Source organism: Amphiprion ocellaris, chromosome 6 (genome assembly GCF_022539595.1).
Source record: "Amphiprion ocellaris isolate individual 3 ecotype Okinawa chromosome 6, ASM2253959v1, whole genome shotgun sequence".
Lineage (NCBI taxonomy): Eukaryota > Metazoa > Chordata > Actinopteri > Pomacentridae > Amphiprion > Amphiprion ocellaris.
In genome coordinates, this window is record NC_072771.1 from 20032538 (window position 1) to 20048150 (window position 15613).

General features: G+C 40.1%; 1 protein-coding gene across 1 annotated transcript; it reads right to left on the reverse strand.

Annotated features, from left to right (window-relative positions):
• Positions 1-334: 334 nt before the first annotated feature.
• got1l1 (glutamic-oxaloacetic transaminase 1 like 1) lies at positions 335-15507 on the reverse strand. The gene is made up of 8 exons (XM_023287276.3): positions 15136-15507; positions 9582-9763; positions 9172-9295; positions 7280-7497; positions 7009-7159; positions 3875-4040; positions 3553-3695; positions 335-3034 (listed from the first exon to the last, which is right to left on the reverse strand). The coding sequence occupies exons 1-8, from the start codon at positions 15308-15310 to the stop codon at positions 2895-2897; spliced, it is 1299 nt and encodes a 432-aa protein (XP_023143044.2). The 5' UTR covers positions 15311-15507; the 3' UTR covers positions 335-2894.
• Between the last annotated feature and the right edge of the window lie 106 nt (positions 15508-15613).

Genomic DNA, 15613 nt, shown 5'->3' on the forward strand with positions numbered 1-15613 from the left:
CGTTAAGGACGCACAGTCAAGGTTGCTTATTCAGCAAAGCCGGAAGAATTATAAAAGCGGCCGAGATATGCTTTGTACACACCATGTCCTTTCAATAAATTTGTAAGTTATTTTTCTGACTCATGTTCACAGCAACAGCAATGAATTCATGAAGATGGGCGAGTATCCAACAAAGCAATATATGGTTGCGTGTACTGAGCTCTGCTGAGTCACAGGACAGCTTTTGATTGAATGCTGTTGAGACTGGATGTCATGTGTACATGGTGCTGTTTCGAACAATGTGCAAACACACAAAGATACTACATTGTCCTGATGTTTGAAAAAACACATAACCGCAGTGAACACGCAGTTTAATATAACATGTCTCATATACATTCATGACATCTTTCACAGAAACATGTTTACGACTATACCTGAGGTCATACATTGACATGATGGGAAAGATAAAAATATGATGAGCTTGTTTGAGAAGACTGATACCATTTTAATACTTGTCCATTGAATATCACACATATGAGGGTACTTCCAGAAAACATTGCTGAAGAAAGGTTGTTCTTGCATTTTTTTTCAACATTCCATCTTTTAACTTCAATGCACTTCCGCTCATCGTCCACCAATGTTCAAGCTTTGCTATGGCCTCCAGAAGAAGGTCACATCTTGAGCCTCCAGATTCTCCTCAACAGTATGAATGACCTTTTCATCACACTGAAAATGGTGACCATGCAAGCATGATTTTAGTTTGTAAAACAGATACAAGTCAGACTGTGCAGGTTGGGTGAGGAAGTGTATGAAGCCTCAGTTCAAAGCCACGTTTGGCTGCTTCTGCAACCCGTGCTTTTTGGACGAATGCATTGTCTTGGAGCAACAGCAGCCAACTCAAAGCTTCCACCTCCTTTTTTCTTTGATTGCTTCAAACATTTAAATTTTTGTGGACAGTGATACAAGGCTTTATAATCTATAGTTATCCCCCAGAATGGGAGTTATGCTCCTTGTGTCTGTGTGACGTCGAGAACTTTTCCTTGTATTACATATTACATTAAAGGTCTTGCTAAATGAGTTCACACAATGCTGATCAAGTCCGCCGGTGGTAAATCGCTTTATGTTTTTGCAGCAAGTTTCAAATCTGGTTTATGTGGCTATATTCCCACATTGGCAGACAAGTGGCAATGTGTTTCATGTCAGTCAAATTTTAGTTTTTTTTTTTTTTTGCCAGAACCTAAGATGGAAGCAACAGTTGTGCAGAAACAGATTAGTCACACCACCTAGGAGCATGGCAGAGCCTATTACAGAAAAACCTAGAAAGCATTCAAGAAAAATTTCTGATCCATCCATCCATCCATTTACTTTGGCTTATCCGAGGTCAGGTCACAGTGGCATGTCATTCCAGGCATCTCTTTCCCCAGCAATATTTTCCAGTTGCTCCTGGGGGATCCCAAGGTCTTCCTTTCCAGATGAGCTACATAATCCCTCCATTGAATTTTGGGTCAAACCAGAGGTCTCCTCATATTTGGACGTGCTCCAAACCCCTTTAGGAAGGCACCCAGGAGGTACCTGATCAGATGCCCCAACCACTTCAGCAGGTTCCTTTAGACACGAAGGAGCAACAACTCTGATCCAAACTCCCTCGAGATGTCTGAGTTCATCACCTTATCTCCAAGGCTAGGCCCAGCCATCCTACAGAGAGCACTCGTTTAAAATACTTTCATCCACAACATCATTCTTTTGGTTACTACCCAGAGCTCATAACCACAGATAAGGGTTGGAACAAAGACCGACTGGTAAATTGACACAACAAAGTTCCGGTACAACACCTGCATGACTGCTGATGCTTCACCAAGTCATTTCCCCATCTCTTGCTATGTTTTACTCTCACTTATGAACAAAATCTCAAGATACTTAAACTCCTTTGCTTGGGGCAGGAGCTCAACTCCAACCTGGAGTGAGCAATCCACCAGCTGCCAGCAGAGAACCATGACTGTAGATTTCAAGCGGGATGACTCTGATGCTCCAAGAAAAAACAAAACTCAAAAGAAAGCGACAGGAGGCATACGCCATAAGCTCACACTGACGGCGCTTGTGCAATTACTCTTACTGCCAGAAGGGTGCAATAAAACTTCTGCCTGGAAGGTTTAAAAAAGAAGCCTGCTGTCTTTTAGCTTAGCGTAGCATAAATTCAAGCTAAACCAGGTGGCTCTTTCTTAAGGACGAGTCCGTCTACCAGAATTTAATTAAAAGGTGATATATGTTTATTCTGAACAAAATCTAAGACATAAAAACAACAATTTTCCTTGTTACTGTCCATTCCAGAAATAGTCCAACACATCATCCCTCTTACAATCAACAAAAGATGTTTTTACAGTTGGCTTTTTCTGGTAGTATGTATGTTGGTAGAAGGTGCGAAAATGTTTATGTTATGTTCACATATTTGAAGTGTGAATATATAAATATTCACTTGAATCCAGTCTTTAAGCAAATGGCAGTGTATTACTACAGGCAGAAGCAGATTAAAGAACAAGTGCAAACACTCCAAAGGTGTCCACTGCTGTTTTACTTAGCACGGCTGACCTACTGCATTTACTACACACAGGAAACATAAACACATCTTTTGAGCAAATGTCTTAAGAGACGATCACAACCTGCTCTCTGTTGTGATAACTACTGTACAAATTTCTGTTGTGAAACATCAGCAACAATTCCAGAATCAGTCATATTACGGGCTAAACCTTTTTTGTGCATTTACCAGCATAAAAGCGTATACTTTGCAACAGATACAACAGTGAACTAGAAAGTGAACATTTCACAGTAACACATAAAAGCTTTAGTCACAATGCATTTCAGTCACGCTGAGAAGCTCCTTTGATGCAGATTTTAGATCCTGATCAAAAGCTACATGGTCAGAGTGACGTGTTTAGAGCCAGGCGAATGGACTCTGCTATGTAGTCCAGGTTGCGGCTGTTGATTGCACTCACGTTGACACAGCCACTGGGGAGCAGGTACACATGTCTGCAGTTTGACAGAAATTCTACTTGCTGCCCTAAAATGGACAAAGAAACCTTCACAAGTAATACAGTAAAAATGTATGAGCAGGTTATTTTCGATAATATCATGACTTTTGTTGTGACATAATGATAGCATACAAAAATGTTCATTTGGCGAAAGAATGAATCTCATCTTTAACAATCTTTTGTTTTCTGGCCCTTTGATGGCACCAAAATCTGACATACATGAAAGTGTATTTAATGAACTGTTGTTCTGGTAAAGGCCTGTAACTTTACAAGCATAAAATGGACCAAGCACATTCATAACTGCTTACAAAGTGCAGAGAACCAGGATGTCAGACTTTGACTCGGTTCATGAATATATGAAAATGTACTACAAATTCCAATTAACTGTTCCAAAGGACCATACAGAGGAGGACCAAAAAGCAAGAGGTAAGGAAACTAATATTAATTCTCAGTGGTTTATTTTGTCCTTGTGTGCTGTGAATCATTTGCATTTCATGAATATGACAAAAATTGCTCTGGAAAAGTTACTGTTCTGTATGTTTCTCACCATTCAATCCTGTACAACAGAAGAGTCCACCTTGTTGAGTCAGGTGGTCCCAGCAACCTGGAGTTCCCAGCAGCCTTAGCTTTTCTCTCAGAACAGCTCTGATCAGCATACATCTCTTAACAATGCGCTTAACTTCTCCCTGCCTGGAAACAGTGGACAAACTTTTGGATGTGTGGCATGTGAGGCATGTAAGTACCTGCAAAATATCTAAAGATCCTATGTGCAAAGGGTGCATTTTCTAAGCTTAGCAATCTCTCGAGGCATCTGTGCCAGTCACACTCTTTAAATACTAAAGGAATCCCTGAAATGAAGCATGCCTCACCATTCAACAAGATGCGCTGAGTTACTGAGCACTGTGGCGACAACACGTGCTCCTCCTGCAGATGGCTGGGCCCACAGTGATCTCACTATTTTGTCAGCCTGTGACTGCATCGATAACAAGAGGGAGCTATGCTTTAAGACGCACAGGAGGTGTCCAACAGCTTCACCTAGCGAAGGGAAGAAAAAGATGAGCCTGGTGTGAAAAAACCCAATTTTCAAGCCTTATGGTGACTTATAAATCTAGAGCTGAAAATAAGTTGTAAAAGGACACTTTTGCATTGAAACCAATCATTTCTAGATGAATACTGAGCCAAACAGAAAAAAATAAGAAGTTAATCTGACTCATAGTGAGTTAGCTGATGTTGACACAAAGCAGTAGAATATGAAGGGACCAGAACACAAGACAGACAGCTCAGTTGATGATGACGTCTCTCCTGATGAACAATAATTAAGGCAAACATGAATACATAGATGCTGTTGTCTATTGTGTGTGAGGCCAACCCAGTCTGACTGCACAAAGGAGAAGAGCATTGAGTGCAGATTGACTTGATGTTTTCCTTTGTGAAAGAAGAACAGCTCCAGGCTTTACAGTTTGTTGACTAGACTCATGGATTTCAGTCAAAAGCCTTGAATATATTCTGGTCTAAACACGCATATGGACATCTGTGGACACAGTTGTTATTATGCTACTTTTGCAGCCAATGAGAGTCCACTTGGAAGGTGAGCATGTGCACTATTGGTCCTTGTAGCGCGGTCGATGCCAATTTTAGGCTGAATGCAGACATGTGCGCAGGGTTTCATGCAGACTCTCGTAAATATGCAGAGAAGATGAAATGTGGAGTGGACGCTTGTAGACATGGGAAGTATAACATTGGCCTTAATTATACTGTCTCTGCAATGTGCATCACGGCCATGTTGCTGTTGTTATGCTAATAGACCACTGTTGACTGAATGCACTACAAGGGCAATGTGTATGTTTAGCAGTAGTGTTTATAGATGTACATTTAAATACACTCTAATGAGGATGTGTGTAACAAGACAAGAGAAACAGTGAAATCAAAATAACCGTGCATCCTCGGGTGTCAGTGTTTGCGTCCACACAGAATAGATAATCAAGGCTTTGCTTTCCATGTCTGCAAATAGACATGCATGACGTAGATTTCCTCCTCTATACAAATCTGTGACCACATAGAACCCTTCGTCCAAAAATTTGTCTCTGCATGGCAACTACTCTTCAAAGGCATTTCTTTTCAATTGGTGTCCACTGTGAGGATATCTGAGATGTTGGAGGACCTCATTCAGTACATGCACAGTAGGTTCTATCTACAGTCATGGAAAAAAATATTAGACCACCCTTGTTTTCTTCAATTTATTGTTCATTTTCATGCCTGGTACAACTAAAGGTACAATTATTTGGACAAATATAATGACAACAACAAAAATAGCTCTTAAGAGTTTAGGAGCTGATATTTAGACAGTTTCCATGGTTTTCCTGATAATAACCAAAATCACTTAAGTTCTTACATCAATAGCTAGGCCATTGTACTGCCAAAAACAGAGATTTTAGGCATTCCATGTTTTCTTTTCTGTCTGTTTTAGTCACATGATACACAGGAGTGAGTACTTGATTGCATAACCATTGTTTCTGATGACTGCAGCCATGCATCTTGTCATGCTCTCCACCAGCTTCTGACATTGTTCTGCTGTCACAGCAGCCCATTCCTGTTGCACAAATTCAAACTAGTTTGCTTTGTTTTTGGGCTTGTGGTTCTCCATTTTGTGTTTGATGATTTTCCACAGGTTTTCAATTGGATTTAGATCTGGTGATGGAGCAGTATAAGGCATGGTTCCAATGTTCTGGTTCTCCATCCAGGCTTTAACTGACCTAGCCATGTGGTAAGGGGCATTTTCTTGTTGGAAAATCCAGTCATTGGAGGCAGGAAAGAGTTTTCCAGCTGATGGAAGAAAGCTGTTTTTCCTGACCTGGTTCATTCGCCCTTCACACAATTGGATTTGCCCTGTTCCACCCATACTGAAACAACCCCAGATCATAACTGATCCACCCCCATGTTTTACTGTAGACAGTCTGGTTTGTAGGCTTCTCTAGGTTTCCTACTAACCAGTAAGTTGGCTGGAGTGGGCATCAACTGAAAAGTGGATTCATCACTGACGAGAACCTCAGCCCAAACATCAACAGTCCAATCCTTGTGATCCCCAGCAAAGAGTAACTGGGCTTTCCTCTGCCTTTAGTTGATGAAGGGCTTCTTCCTGCCCTGTGTGACTTCAGACCAGCTTCAAGAAGTTGGTTTTGAACTGTCCTTGCTGAACAAGTCACATTTCTCCCCAGTGCCCACTCATTTTTAAGGTCCCTGGAGGTCTGATGACGATTCCTCATACAGAAATGGATGAGTTCACGGTCATCTCGTGGGGTAGAAAGATGTTTCCTGCCACGACCAGCTAGCAGTTTGGTAGTACCATGTTCAACTTGTTTTTTCTTGGTGTAATGAACGGCTGTCTTGGAGATCTTCAGTTTTTTCACTCCCTGTCTCTCATTCATGCTAATTTCCAGCAGTGCCAAGATGGCTGCCTTTGTGGCTTCACATAATTCTTTTGTTTTAGGCATTATGTGAGAGCTGACAGCTTCTGAGTTGTGCTATGGCTTGAATGTAAGCAGGAAAGCACCCTAGGCTTTTGCATGTGCAGTGCTGCTAATGACATGAAATGGCCTCTTATATACCCTGAGAATTCAGTGAAGCTTAAGCATGTCAAAGAGGACATGAAGTATTATGGAATCAGTGGCATTTTTTGTCATGTTCATTGTATTCTTCAGGTAATATATCTTTGGTGGTACGATGCATTGAAATGAACAAGAAATTGAAGAAAACAAGGGTGGTCTAATAATTTTTTCCATGCCTATATGTAGTCCACAGATGCACATGTGCACAATTACCCTCATATTAGGTGTCGCGTTGATGCAAATTTTGGGATGTACATTACAATTTCTCAGACTCTAATGGACCCTCTTGGATGCTAATAGTAGAACACTTGCCTTAGTTTGTAGTATGCCATTTTTGACATTTGGATTGTCTTTGGTGCTCGTACATTTTTGAAATATTCTTAATGTTACTTCCTCACCGTACAGTCCAAAGCAATGGGAGAATGACTGAGCACAGAGGACCTCGATTCCCTGCGATGCACAGTACTGTACAGGCCAAGCATCTCGCTCTAAATCTCCATAGCAGAGTGCCTGTGCAGGCAGAAGGAGGAAAGGGAAAAGTCTACGCCTCTGTTGAAAACAGTGCAGAGACAGGAAATAAGGATCTGAGTAAGTAGGTGGGAAAAGCTACTTGTGTGATAAAAATAATTTCAGCCTCTGGTAAAGAGCAGAGATGTACATGTCATTTACCATGATGAGTTGTGTAATCACAGCCCATTGATTCTGAGAGAGGTCTGCTCCGGTTGGGTAGTGGGCCGACGCTGACAGAACAACAACACTTCGCTCTGGAGCCCTCTCCAAATCTGCCAGAAGCTTCTCCAAACAAACACCCCGCTGCTCATCATCCCAGTAATAATACTGACGGATATCTGGGATCCCTGCTGCCTGGAAGATACTGGCCAATGAGCCTGCAGGGAGGATCAACACAAAACCTTATATTAGATGCAGTAAAGCAGTACAAACGCCTCAAGATCTATGTCGTCTTCATCCCCAGCATGTAATTACACAATGAGGCTCTGCTGATACACTTTTTTTCATTGATATTGTAGTTCATTCTACAGGTTTCAGCCACTGTCTCTCTCATATACAGTACATTTTCACATTTTGATATATTTTATTCTGAAAAAATTCAATTCAATTCAATTCAATTTTATTTATATAGCGCCAATTACAGTCAAATTGTCTCGAGACGCTTTACAGAACCCAAAAAATGCATTCAAGAGAAAATGAAAATTTAAAGTGCACCTGTACTGCATCATATTGTCACTGCACATTTTAAAATGTATTAATGGACATGTTTTGCAGGCTGTACATCTGCGCAGCGCTTCACTTAATTATTTTGCACAGATTTTAAAAAACTAATCTTGACAGGTTTTCTCTGTCATAAGCTCTTTTTTCAAACTTTTTCCATTTATGTCCTCCACCATTTTAAACTTAAACCAGATGCAAAACGCACCATTAATAACATCTCTGAGTTGCAGAATACACATAAATTGACTCAAATATAAAGGGGAGGCAGATCTAAACAAATTTCAGAGGAGCTTTGGAAATAAATTTTATGCTGAATTTGCTCGTTCTCCATTTGCCCTAAACATGTGGTAGTTCAGTTCCAAATTTTGCATGTATTTTCACTGTTCTAAAGCAAGACTGTTCAACATTAAAGCAGATCTTAGCTAGATCTCCTAGCTGGAAGAATAATATTACTGAAATGGAAAGAAACACTACCATCCTTAGATGGCGGTTTTGTACTATATTCAGCTTGAAAAGAATTGGTATTCTATAAAGAGGTCAGTTCTGACATTCTATGATGTCTGGAAACCTTTTAAAAAAAAACTTACCCATGAATATAGATAAAGAAAAAGAGTTTTAGTATTACCTATTATTGCTATTAAGACTATTTATATTTTTGTCTATGTGTTCTTACTGTAGTGGGGTGGGATAAATAAAGGGGAGGAAAGGAGGGACATTGTGTCAAGAATGGTGTATATAGTCTTTATTCTTGCGGCATTAATAAAAAGAAAGGCCTTAATCAAAAAGTCACCTACATCTGCAAAAATGATGTGAATATTCTTTATCTGGGAGATGTCCCCTGTCTTTTATGTAAGTCAGCTGGGATAGACTCCAGCTCCCCCACCACCCTAATGAGGATAAAGCGGTGTATAGATAATGGATGGATGGATATTTTAAAAGTGAATGTCTGACATGTCTGCCAAAAGGTTTCTATGAATAATGGCCTGTAACAATCTATTCATGGGCAATACTTGAGATTTCTTCTCATTTGCCATAATAAATTCTTACATATCCTGTCAGATGTACACAGCAACTTGTGTTGCCATGGACACAGTTGCAACCTATTGCTTGCAAATTATCTCCTTCTTTGTTATTTTGGTCTACTTATGAATCATTCTTTAGTTACACTAGTAATAGGAAGGACAGGTAGTGTATACAACTGACTCCTTCACACTGGGATTTTGAGCCTCATTATTTATGATTTATCATCCAAAGGCATAATTCAATGTGCCACAACATTTTAAAGCCAGTAAACTGGTGGTTGTATGTTTAGACGCTGTTATTTTATTTACCATCACAAGGGACAGAGAGGTAAACTGGCCCACACCAAGCAGCACTGACATCATACCAGTGTTTCAAAAGTTCAGCTCCAAGGCGCACAGCAGCGTTAAAACCAGGGGTTTGGACACCGAACATCTGCAACAAAAGCCAGGAGTTGAGTTCATGATATGACTCATTTTTAAACACTTGAGTCCTGGTGATTTCCTCTGAAGCTAAAACCTGATATAAATCCACAACTGTGTAATTACAGATCACTCTCCACCATGCTTCCAGGTATTGACAGTGTCGACTGACTGCATGATTAGAATGACTAGCTGCAGGCTACTGCTTCACCTCTGTGTGTGTTGGTGTGAAAAATAAGGTGTGAATGTATCTCGCAGCTATATAATTAGTTACAGTGAGTATAAAGAGCTAAGATTACCCGGTTCTCTGCTATAGTCCTTGAGTTCCTCCCCAAAGCGACCTGGGTGGCTTGTCGGATGAATTCTACCAGACCACGAGAAGATGGATACTCTGGATGAAGAGTGGGATCAGCACTTATCTGTTGCTTTATTTTTCCAACAAGACGCAGTTCAAAGGTCTTCCCTTTCTCGCTGTAATACTCTGTGAAAAACAAAGGCTGTTGGGAAAAGTTTGCTGGAAAAGGTAGAGGTTGGTCATAATTACACTGTCAGAATGGCTATCATATAATCAAAGAACTATACTGTTTCTGTGCATTCAGATTTGATGTGTGATTTGTAATTATCGTGTCATCTAGAAACAAACAATTAGGTAAAAGTTTGAACTAACGTGGCAGCACCTTCAGGTACACATCCTCTCCTAGCAATGTGCTAAAGAGGTTATTGTCTTCATAGCCAGTATTACATGGCAAAGAATGATTGAGAAAATGATTGTGCTGTTCTGTTCTGTACTGTACTGTACTGTAACAAGATAATAGGGAGGTAACTGTGGCAATTTTAAAAACCAGTTTGCTCTCAGTTATTTCAAAAGACTCAAGAAGCAGTGGAAAGGAAAATTCAAAAGAAAATCTCTTCTTAGACCAGCCATTTCTTTCTGCATAAATGGAGCTCAATTTAAATTAGCATGGCTGCCCATTTTCTCCTACTTCTTAGAATAAGCTTATCTCAGCTTGATCCTACTTCAGGATCCTAAAATGCATTTTTTTTTCGATCTTTCACATTGCACAGACCTTTATTTATTTGATATGACCAGCTCTTGAGATAACAGCAGGGTTCAAAATGAACTTGACCGGCTTATAAATGATTCTGCACAATATCAGCAATTTGCCTCAGTTTTATTTCATCAGTCCTCAAAGCTGTCTCACTTCTTAGATTTCCATAGTTTGTTTTGTTATAAATCTCACAAATAAATGAAGGAATCTCTCTCTGTGCATGTGTGTGTGTGTGTGTGTGTGTGTGTGTGTGTGTGTGTGTGCGTGTGTGTCTGTTCTTTGCATATATCGACAAATATACACTACCAGTCAAAAGTTCGGACACATCTACTCATTCAGTACTTTTTATTTAATTGTATTATTTTCTACATTGTAGATTAATACTGTAGATCAGGAGCGCCCAACCAGTCGATCGCGGTCTACTGGTCGACCGCGGGCTGATCCCAAGTCCACAGCAAGGGTTGTAGGAAATTTTTATTTTTTTTTAAATAAAGTTGTTTTTTTTTTTTAATGTGCGACTGTATGTTTTGTTGCGCACCCTATCAGTCTCTTAAACACTTCCACATGGAAAAAGTATTTTAAAAAAGGAGAAAAAGGTCACAAAAGTAGGTCACGTTTAACCTATGGTAGCGCGTGACATGCATGACAGGAAGTTGACAGCTGTCAACAGTAGCTAGCAGCTAGCAGCTAGCAATCAAAGCGGTCACGTACTCCTAAACGTGAACATGGCCGAAGGGTAACGAGCCAAGACCTGTCATTTTCACCCTGAATGGGAGGATGATTATTTGTTTGCTTACTCTCATTCAAAGCCCATTTGTTTGATATGCAATGCAACGGTGGCGCTGGCAAAGAAAGGCAATCTGGAGCGGCATTTTAAAACACTACACGGGAGCTACGAGAAGGATTTCCCGACAAAAACGCCTTTGCGCGCCACAAAAGTGCGAGATTTGAAAGCGCAGCTCGCTGCACGGCAGTCAGTGTTCACCAAACCGAAGACCCAGGGTGATATAAGGCCGCAACTATTGCTTCCTATCGCGTCAGTCACGTCCTTGCTAAACACAAGAAGTCCGTGCTTAGTTGGAGGAGAATGACGCTGAGCACACAGACCTGCTGCTTCACACGGATGTTAGGTGGTTAAGCAGAGGTACAATTTTGGCAAGATTTACGGAGCTGTTGCCTGAAATCAAGGACTTCCTGAAGCTGTCAAAACATGTGGATTGCCATAGAAAGCTAGAGGACCACCAGTGGCTTTTAGATTTATCTTTCCTCACTGATCTGACTGGTGAGCTCAATGAATTGAATTTAGAGCTGCAGGGTAAAGATGTAGTCAACACGATGAGTTCAGTGAACACGTTTAAAAGCAAGCTACAGCTGATGTCCAGCAGGCTGCAGCCTGGTAACCTGCACAACTTCCCTCACATGCAAGCAGAACTACAACGTCAAGGTAAAGGTGTGACACAGCTTGACAGTGCACGTTATGAAGAGCATGTTCAGAGCATCTCCTCAGAGTTTGAGAGACGTTTTACTGACTTTGCATCCATCGAGACTGTAGCCAGCTATATGTGTTATCCATTTGGTGAAAGTATTGATGTTGGTGACATTGCCGCCAAAGTCAAATCACTTTTTGACTTGGAAAGCTCCGCTCTTGAGGATGAGACTCTGACATTGCAAAATGACACTGAGATCAAAGCCAGATCAACATCCGCTCAACCTGGAGAGCATGTGGTGTTCTGGAAACTACTGGTGGAGGAGAAATATCCCAATCTCAGAAGATGTGCCTTGAACCTGACAGCTCTTTTTGGATCAACTTATTTGTGCGAGTCTGCTTTCTCGCACATGAAAATCATCAAGTCCAAGCACAGATCAGCAATGACAGATGACCACCTTGCAGCCTGCCTACGCCTTGTAACCAGCTCCTACACTCCTGACTATGAGAAGCTAGCCTCCTCCTCCCAGTGCCAGGTCTCCCACTAAGGTAGGAAGGGATTTCCTTTTTTCAAACTCAGAGATCTACCTGTTTTGTATCTCGTTTATTTTTCTGTTTATTTCAAATTAAGGTCAGTTATGGCTATTGCTCACCATGCAGATTGGCATGTGTGTGTGAGAAAGAGGAGCAGAGAGAGTGGGTTTGTGCTACAGCACACTATGCAAACTGGCAACTGTGTGAGAGGAATTTGTGTCTGTGTGTGTTTGAGACAACAAGAAAAAATGTTGTTCGGTTCTTTACTGCAGGCTGGAAACGATGTGTGTAGGTTTGCGATGTTGACACTGGACTGGTAGATCTCGGGAGGTTGGCTACTTGAAAAGTAGATCTTGGGTAAGAAAAGGTTGGGCACCCCTGCTGTAGATCAACACTTTTTTGTGTACAACATAATTCCATAATTATTCTTTTATAGTTTTGATGACTTAAGTAATAATCTACGATGTAGAAAATAGCTAAATCAAAACCACTGAATAAAAAGTGGTGTCCAAACTTCTGACTGGTAGTGTACTCAGACGTGCCTTCGAATCCTAGGATTGTTTTTATTTTCATGTCATCCCAAAATGCCTCATTGAAATGGTACCGATTCATCTGTGCTGCATTTTGGTTTTATGGTTTTTATGGTGTTGTGGTTTTATGTTTTTTGTGGGTTCTATGGTTTTATAGTAATCCAAATTGCATCGTTTTGTTGTATCATGCTGCTGGAAAGCACTTTGGTCTTCTTTTATGTTGTTAAAATATTAAATATAAATAAATATAAATTTTGATTGATTGATTGATTGATACATCCAAACTACTTGGAGCTTGGCGGGTGTGTTCCTGAGAATCAGAGGAAGTGCAGTAAAGTGTGAATTTAAAGTCAGTTTTTCAGAGTTTAACCACTGACTGTAACATTTCCTGATGCTATCATGCCTAGGACAGCAGAAAATGCACTCGTTTTGTTCATTTTCTATCACGTTTCTACATAGACGTGGTGGTGATGCTCTCAATGTGATGAATAAATATAGAGGAAACACTGCTGGTATGTTCAGCACATACTTCAAAATTACTTTTCCAGTGCACACCTCATTCACCTTTGAAGTTTCATTTTTCTGTCTTTTAAATTAAGAGTCTGTGCATTGCGACAGCTTCACTGTGCATGATGGTGGTGCAGTGTTTAGCACGGTCAGCTCATAAAGAGAAGGTTGTGGTTTTGAACTTGTTATGTTAGTGAGGAGTTTTCATCTTCTGTCTGTGCTGTTTTCAGGGTCGCTAAACTAGAGACTCTAAATTGGTTCTAGCTGTGATTGTGAGTATAAATGGTTCCTTGTCTCTCTGTGTGTCTCGCTCTTTGATTCTCACCCAATGACAGCTGGCTTTTTTCCCTTTCCTCATTTATATATTGTAGGAGACGCCTGTGGGCTCAGCAAAACAACTGCTCTTCATGTTTCTCTCTGCAATCAGTTGTCTTAAAATTGCTGTATTCTTTTGGTGTTATTTCTCCTAAGGTGGGGTTTAGGGGAAAAGGTTCCAAATTCAGTAACCTTCAAATAAGAATATGATTTCATTTGGATAAGACAAACATTTTCAGCAACATTTTCCTCGGGGGAGCCTCCAACCTGCAAATAGCTCTTTATGGTGAAAAGAAACCTTTAGACCAACACCTACTGATGCAATCACACAGACATTTTATTTCAGTTTTCTATAAAGAATGGACACAAATCCCAAAGCTGCTGCCAGAACCTATAGGCCTAGTTATCGATTCTGTCCATCAAACTATATAACACCTTAAAAAGAAAAAAAAAAGAACCACCAGAGTGAATACACAGTAATTCACTGTAAATGGATCATAACTGAAGATAAAACGTTGAATAAGAAAAAAAAGTGACAAGGCTATTTTCATTCTTTGATTTCTACTCATGCACCATGAGAGATAAACTACCAGTCAAAAGTTTGGACACACCGACTCATTCAATGCTTTTTATTTATTTGCAATATTTTCTACATTGTAGATTAACCCTTGTGTTGTTCTGCGGGTCAAAATTGACCCGTTTTAAAGTTTGAAAATGTGGAAAAAATAAATATTTTCACAGTGAAACTTCTGATGTCCACATTTTCAACATTTTTGGGAAATATTTGAGCATTTTTTGGTGGAAAAAAAAAGAAATGGTGAAAATGTTTCTTAAGAACATTCACAAAAAATCCAGCGAAATTCGCTGGATTTTGGTTGATTTTTATGTGAATGTTCTTAAAGAAAATATTAGAAGTTTTACTGATATATATATGTAATCAGTTTAGATATTTTTAGGATTTTTCTGGAAGATTTTTACTCATTTTTTGAAAATATTTACAAGAATTTTCTTGACAAATTTGTGGGATTTTTTTAAAATAAAACTTTTAAGGGAAACTTTTACGGAATTATTGGAATTTTCTTCCTGAAGGTTTTGCAAATTTTCAGAAATTTCAGGATTTTTTTTTGCTGAATTTTTGGATTTTTTTCAGACAAGGAAGCAATTTTTTTGGTGCCCGTAAATGAGGACAACAGGAGGGTTAATACTGTAGATAAAAGTATTCTTTTATAGCGTTGATGTCTTCAGTAATAATCTACAATGTAGAAAATAAGTAATAAAAATCACTGAATGAAAAGGTGTGTCCAAACTTTTGACTGGTAGTGCATGTTCATGCTATATTACAGGTTTCTGTGCATTATTCTGTGACACTATTTCTCTTTTCATCCTTGCAATAAAGAAAACCTGTAACAACAAATAATAATTCCACAATTTCAACAAACAAAAAATGTTTTCCTCTCGTCTTGTGTAAAAGCAAACAGTGACAGTGACTCACCTCTCCCTGCCAGATAAACTTCCCTGGTCTGGGTGTCTTTCTTGAAAGCGGACAGTAGCCTTGTGTCGGTGCTCAGTGCTGCGGTGAGAGTATTGCTAAACACGGACAGATGACCTCCCGGGTCTCCATTTTGGTTGACCTCTTTTTCATCAACGCTGCCTCCGGGTCTGCTCATCTTGAACCCAGCCAGACAAATCAGCCCGCTGCCTGCGTACCTTTTGTTTAGATACTGTTGCTAAGCTGCAGCACGCATTTGGCCACTGTCGCCCCGGCAACGGTGATAGATGAGTTTGTCGCTCCCTAATTTGCGGGTCTGGTGAGTTTACTTTTGCCATCGCAGTGGACTGCCATCAAACAGACTGAAAGGAGTGGTGATCAGTTGTGGTGGAGACCTCAGGTGTGTTGCCTCCGACACTGACAGAAAAACACCTCGATGGGGACCCACATGTGCTCATTAGGGTTTGTCTGGGGGGTTCTT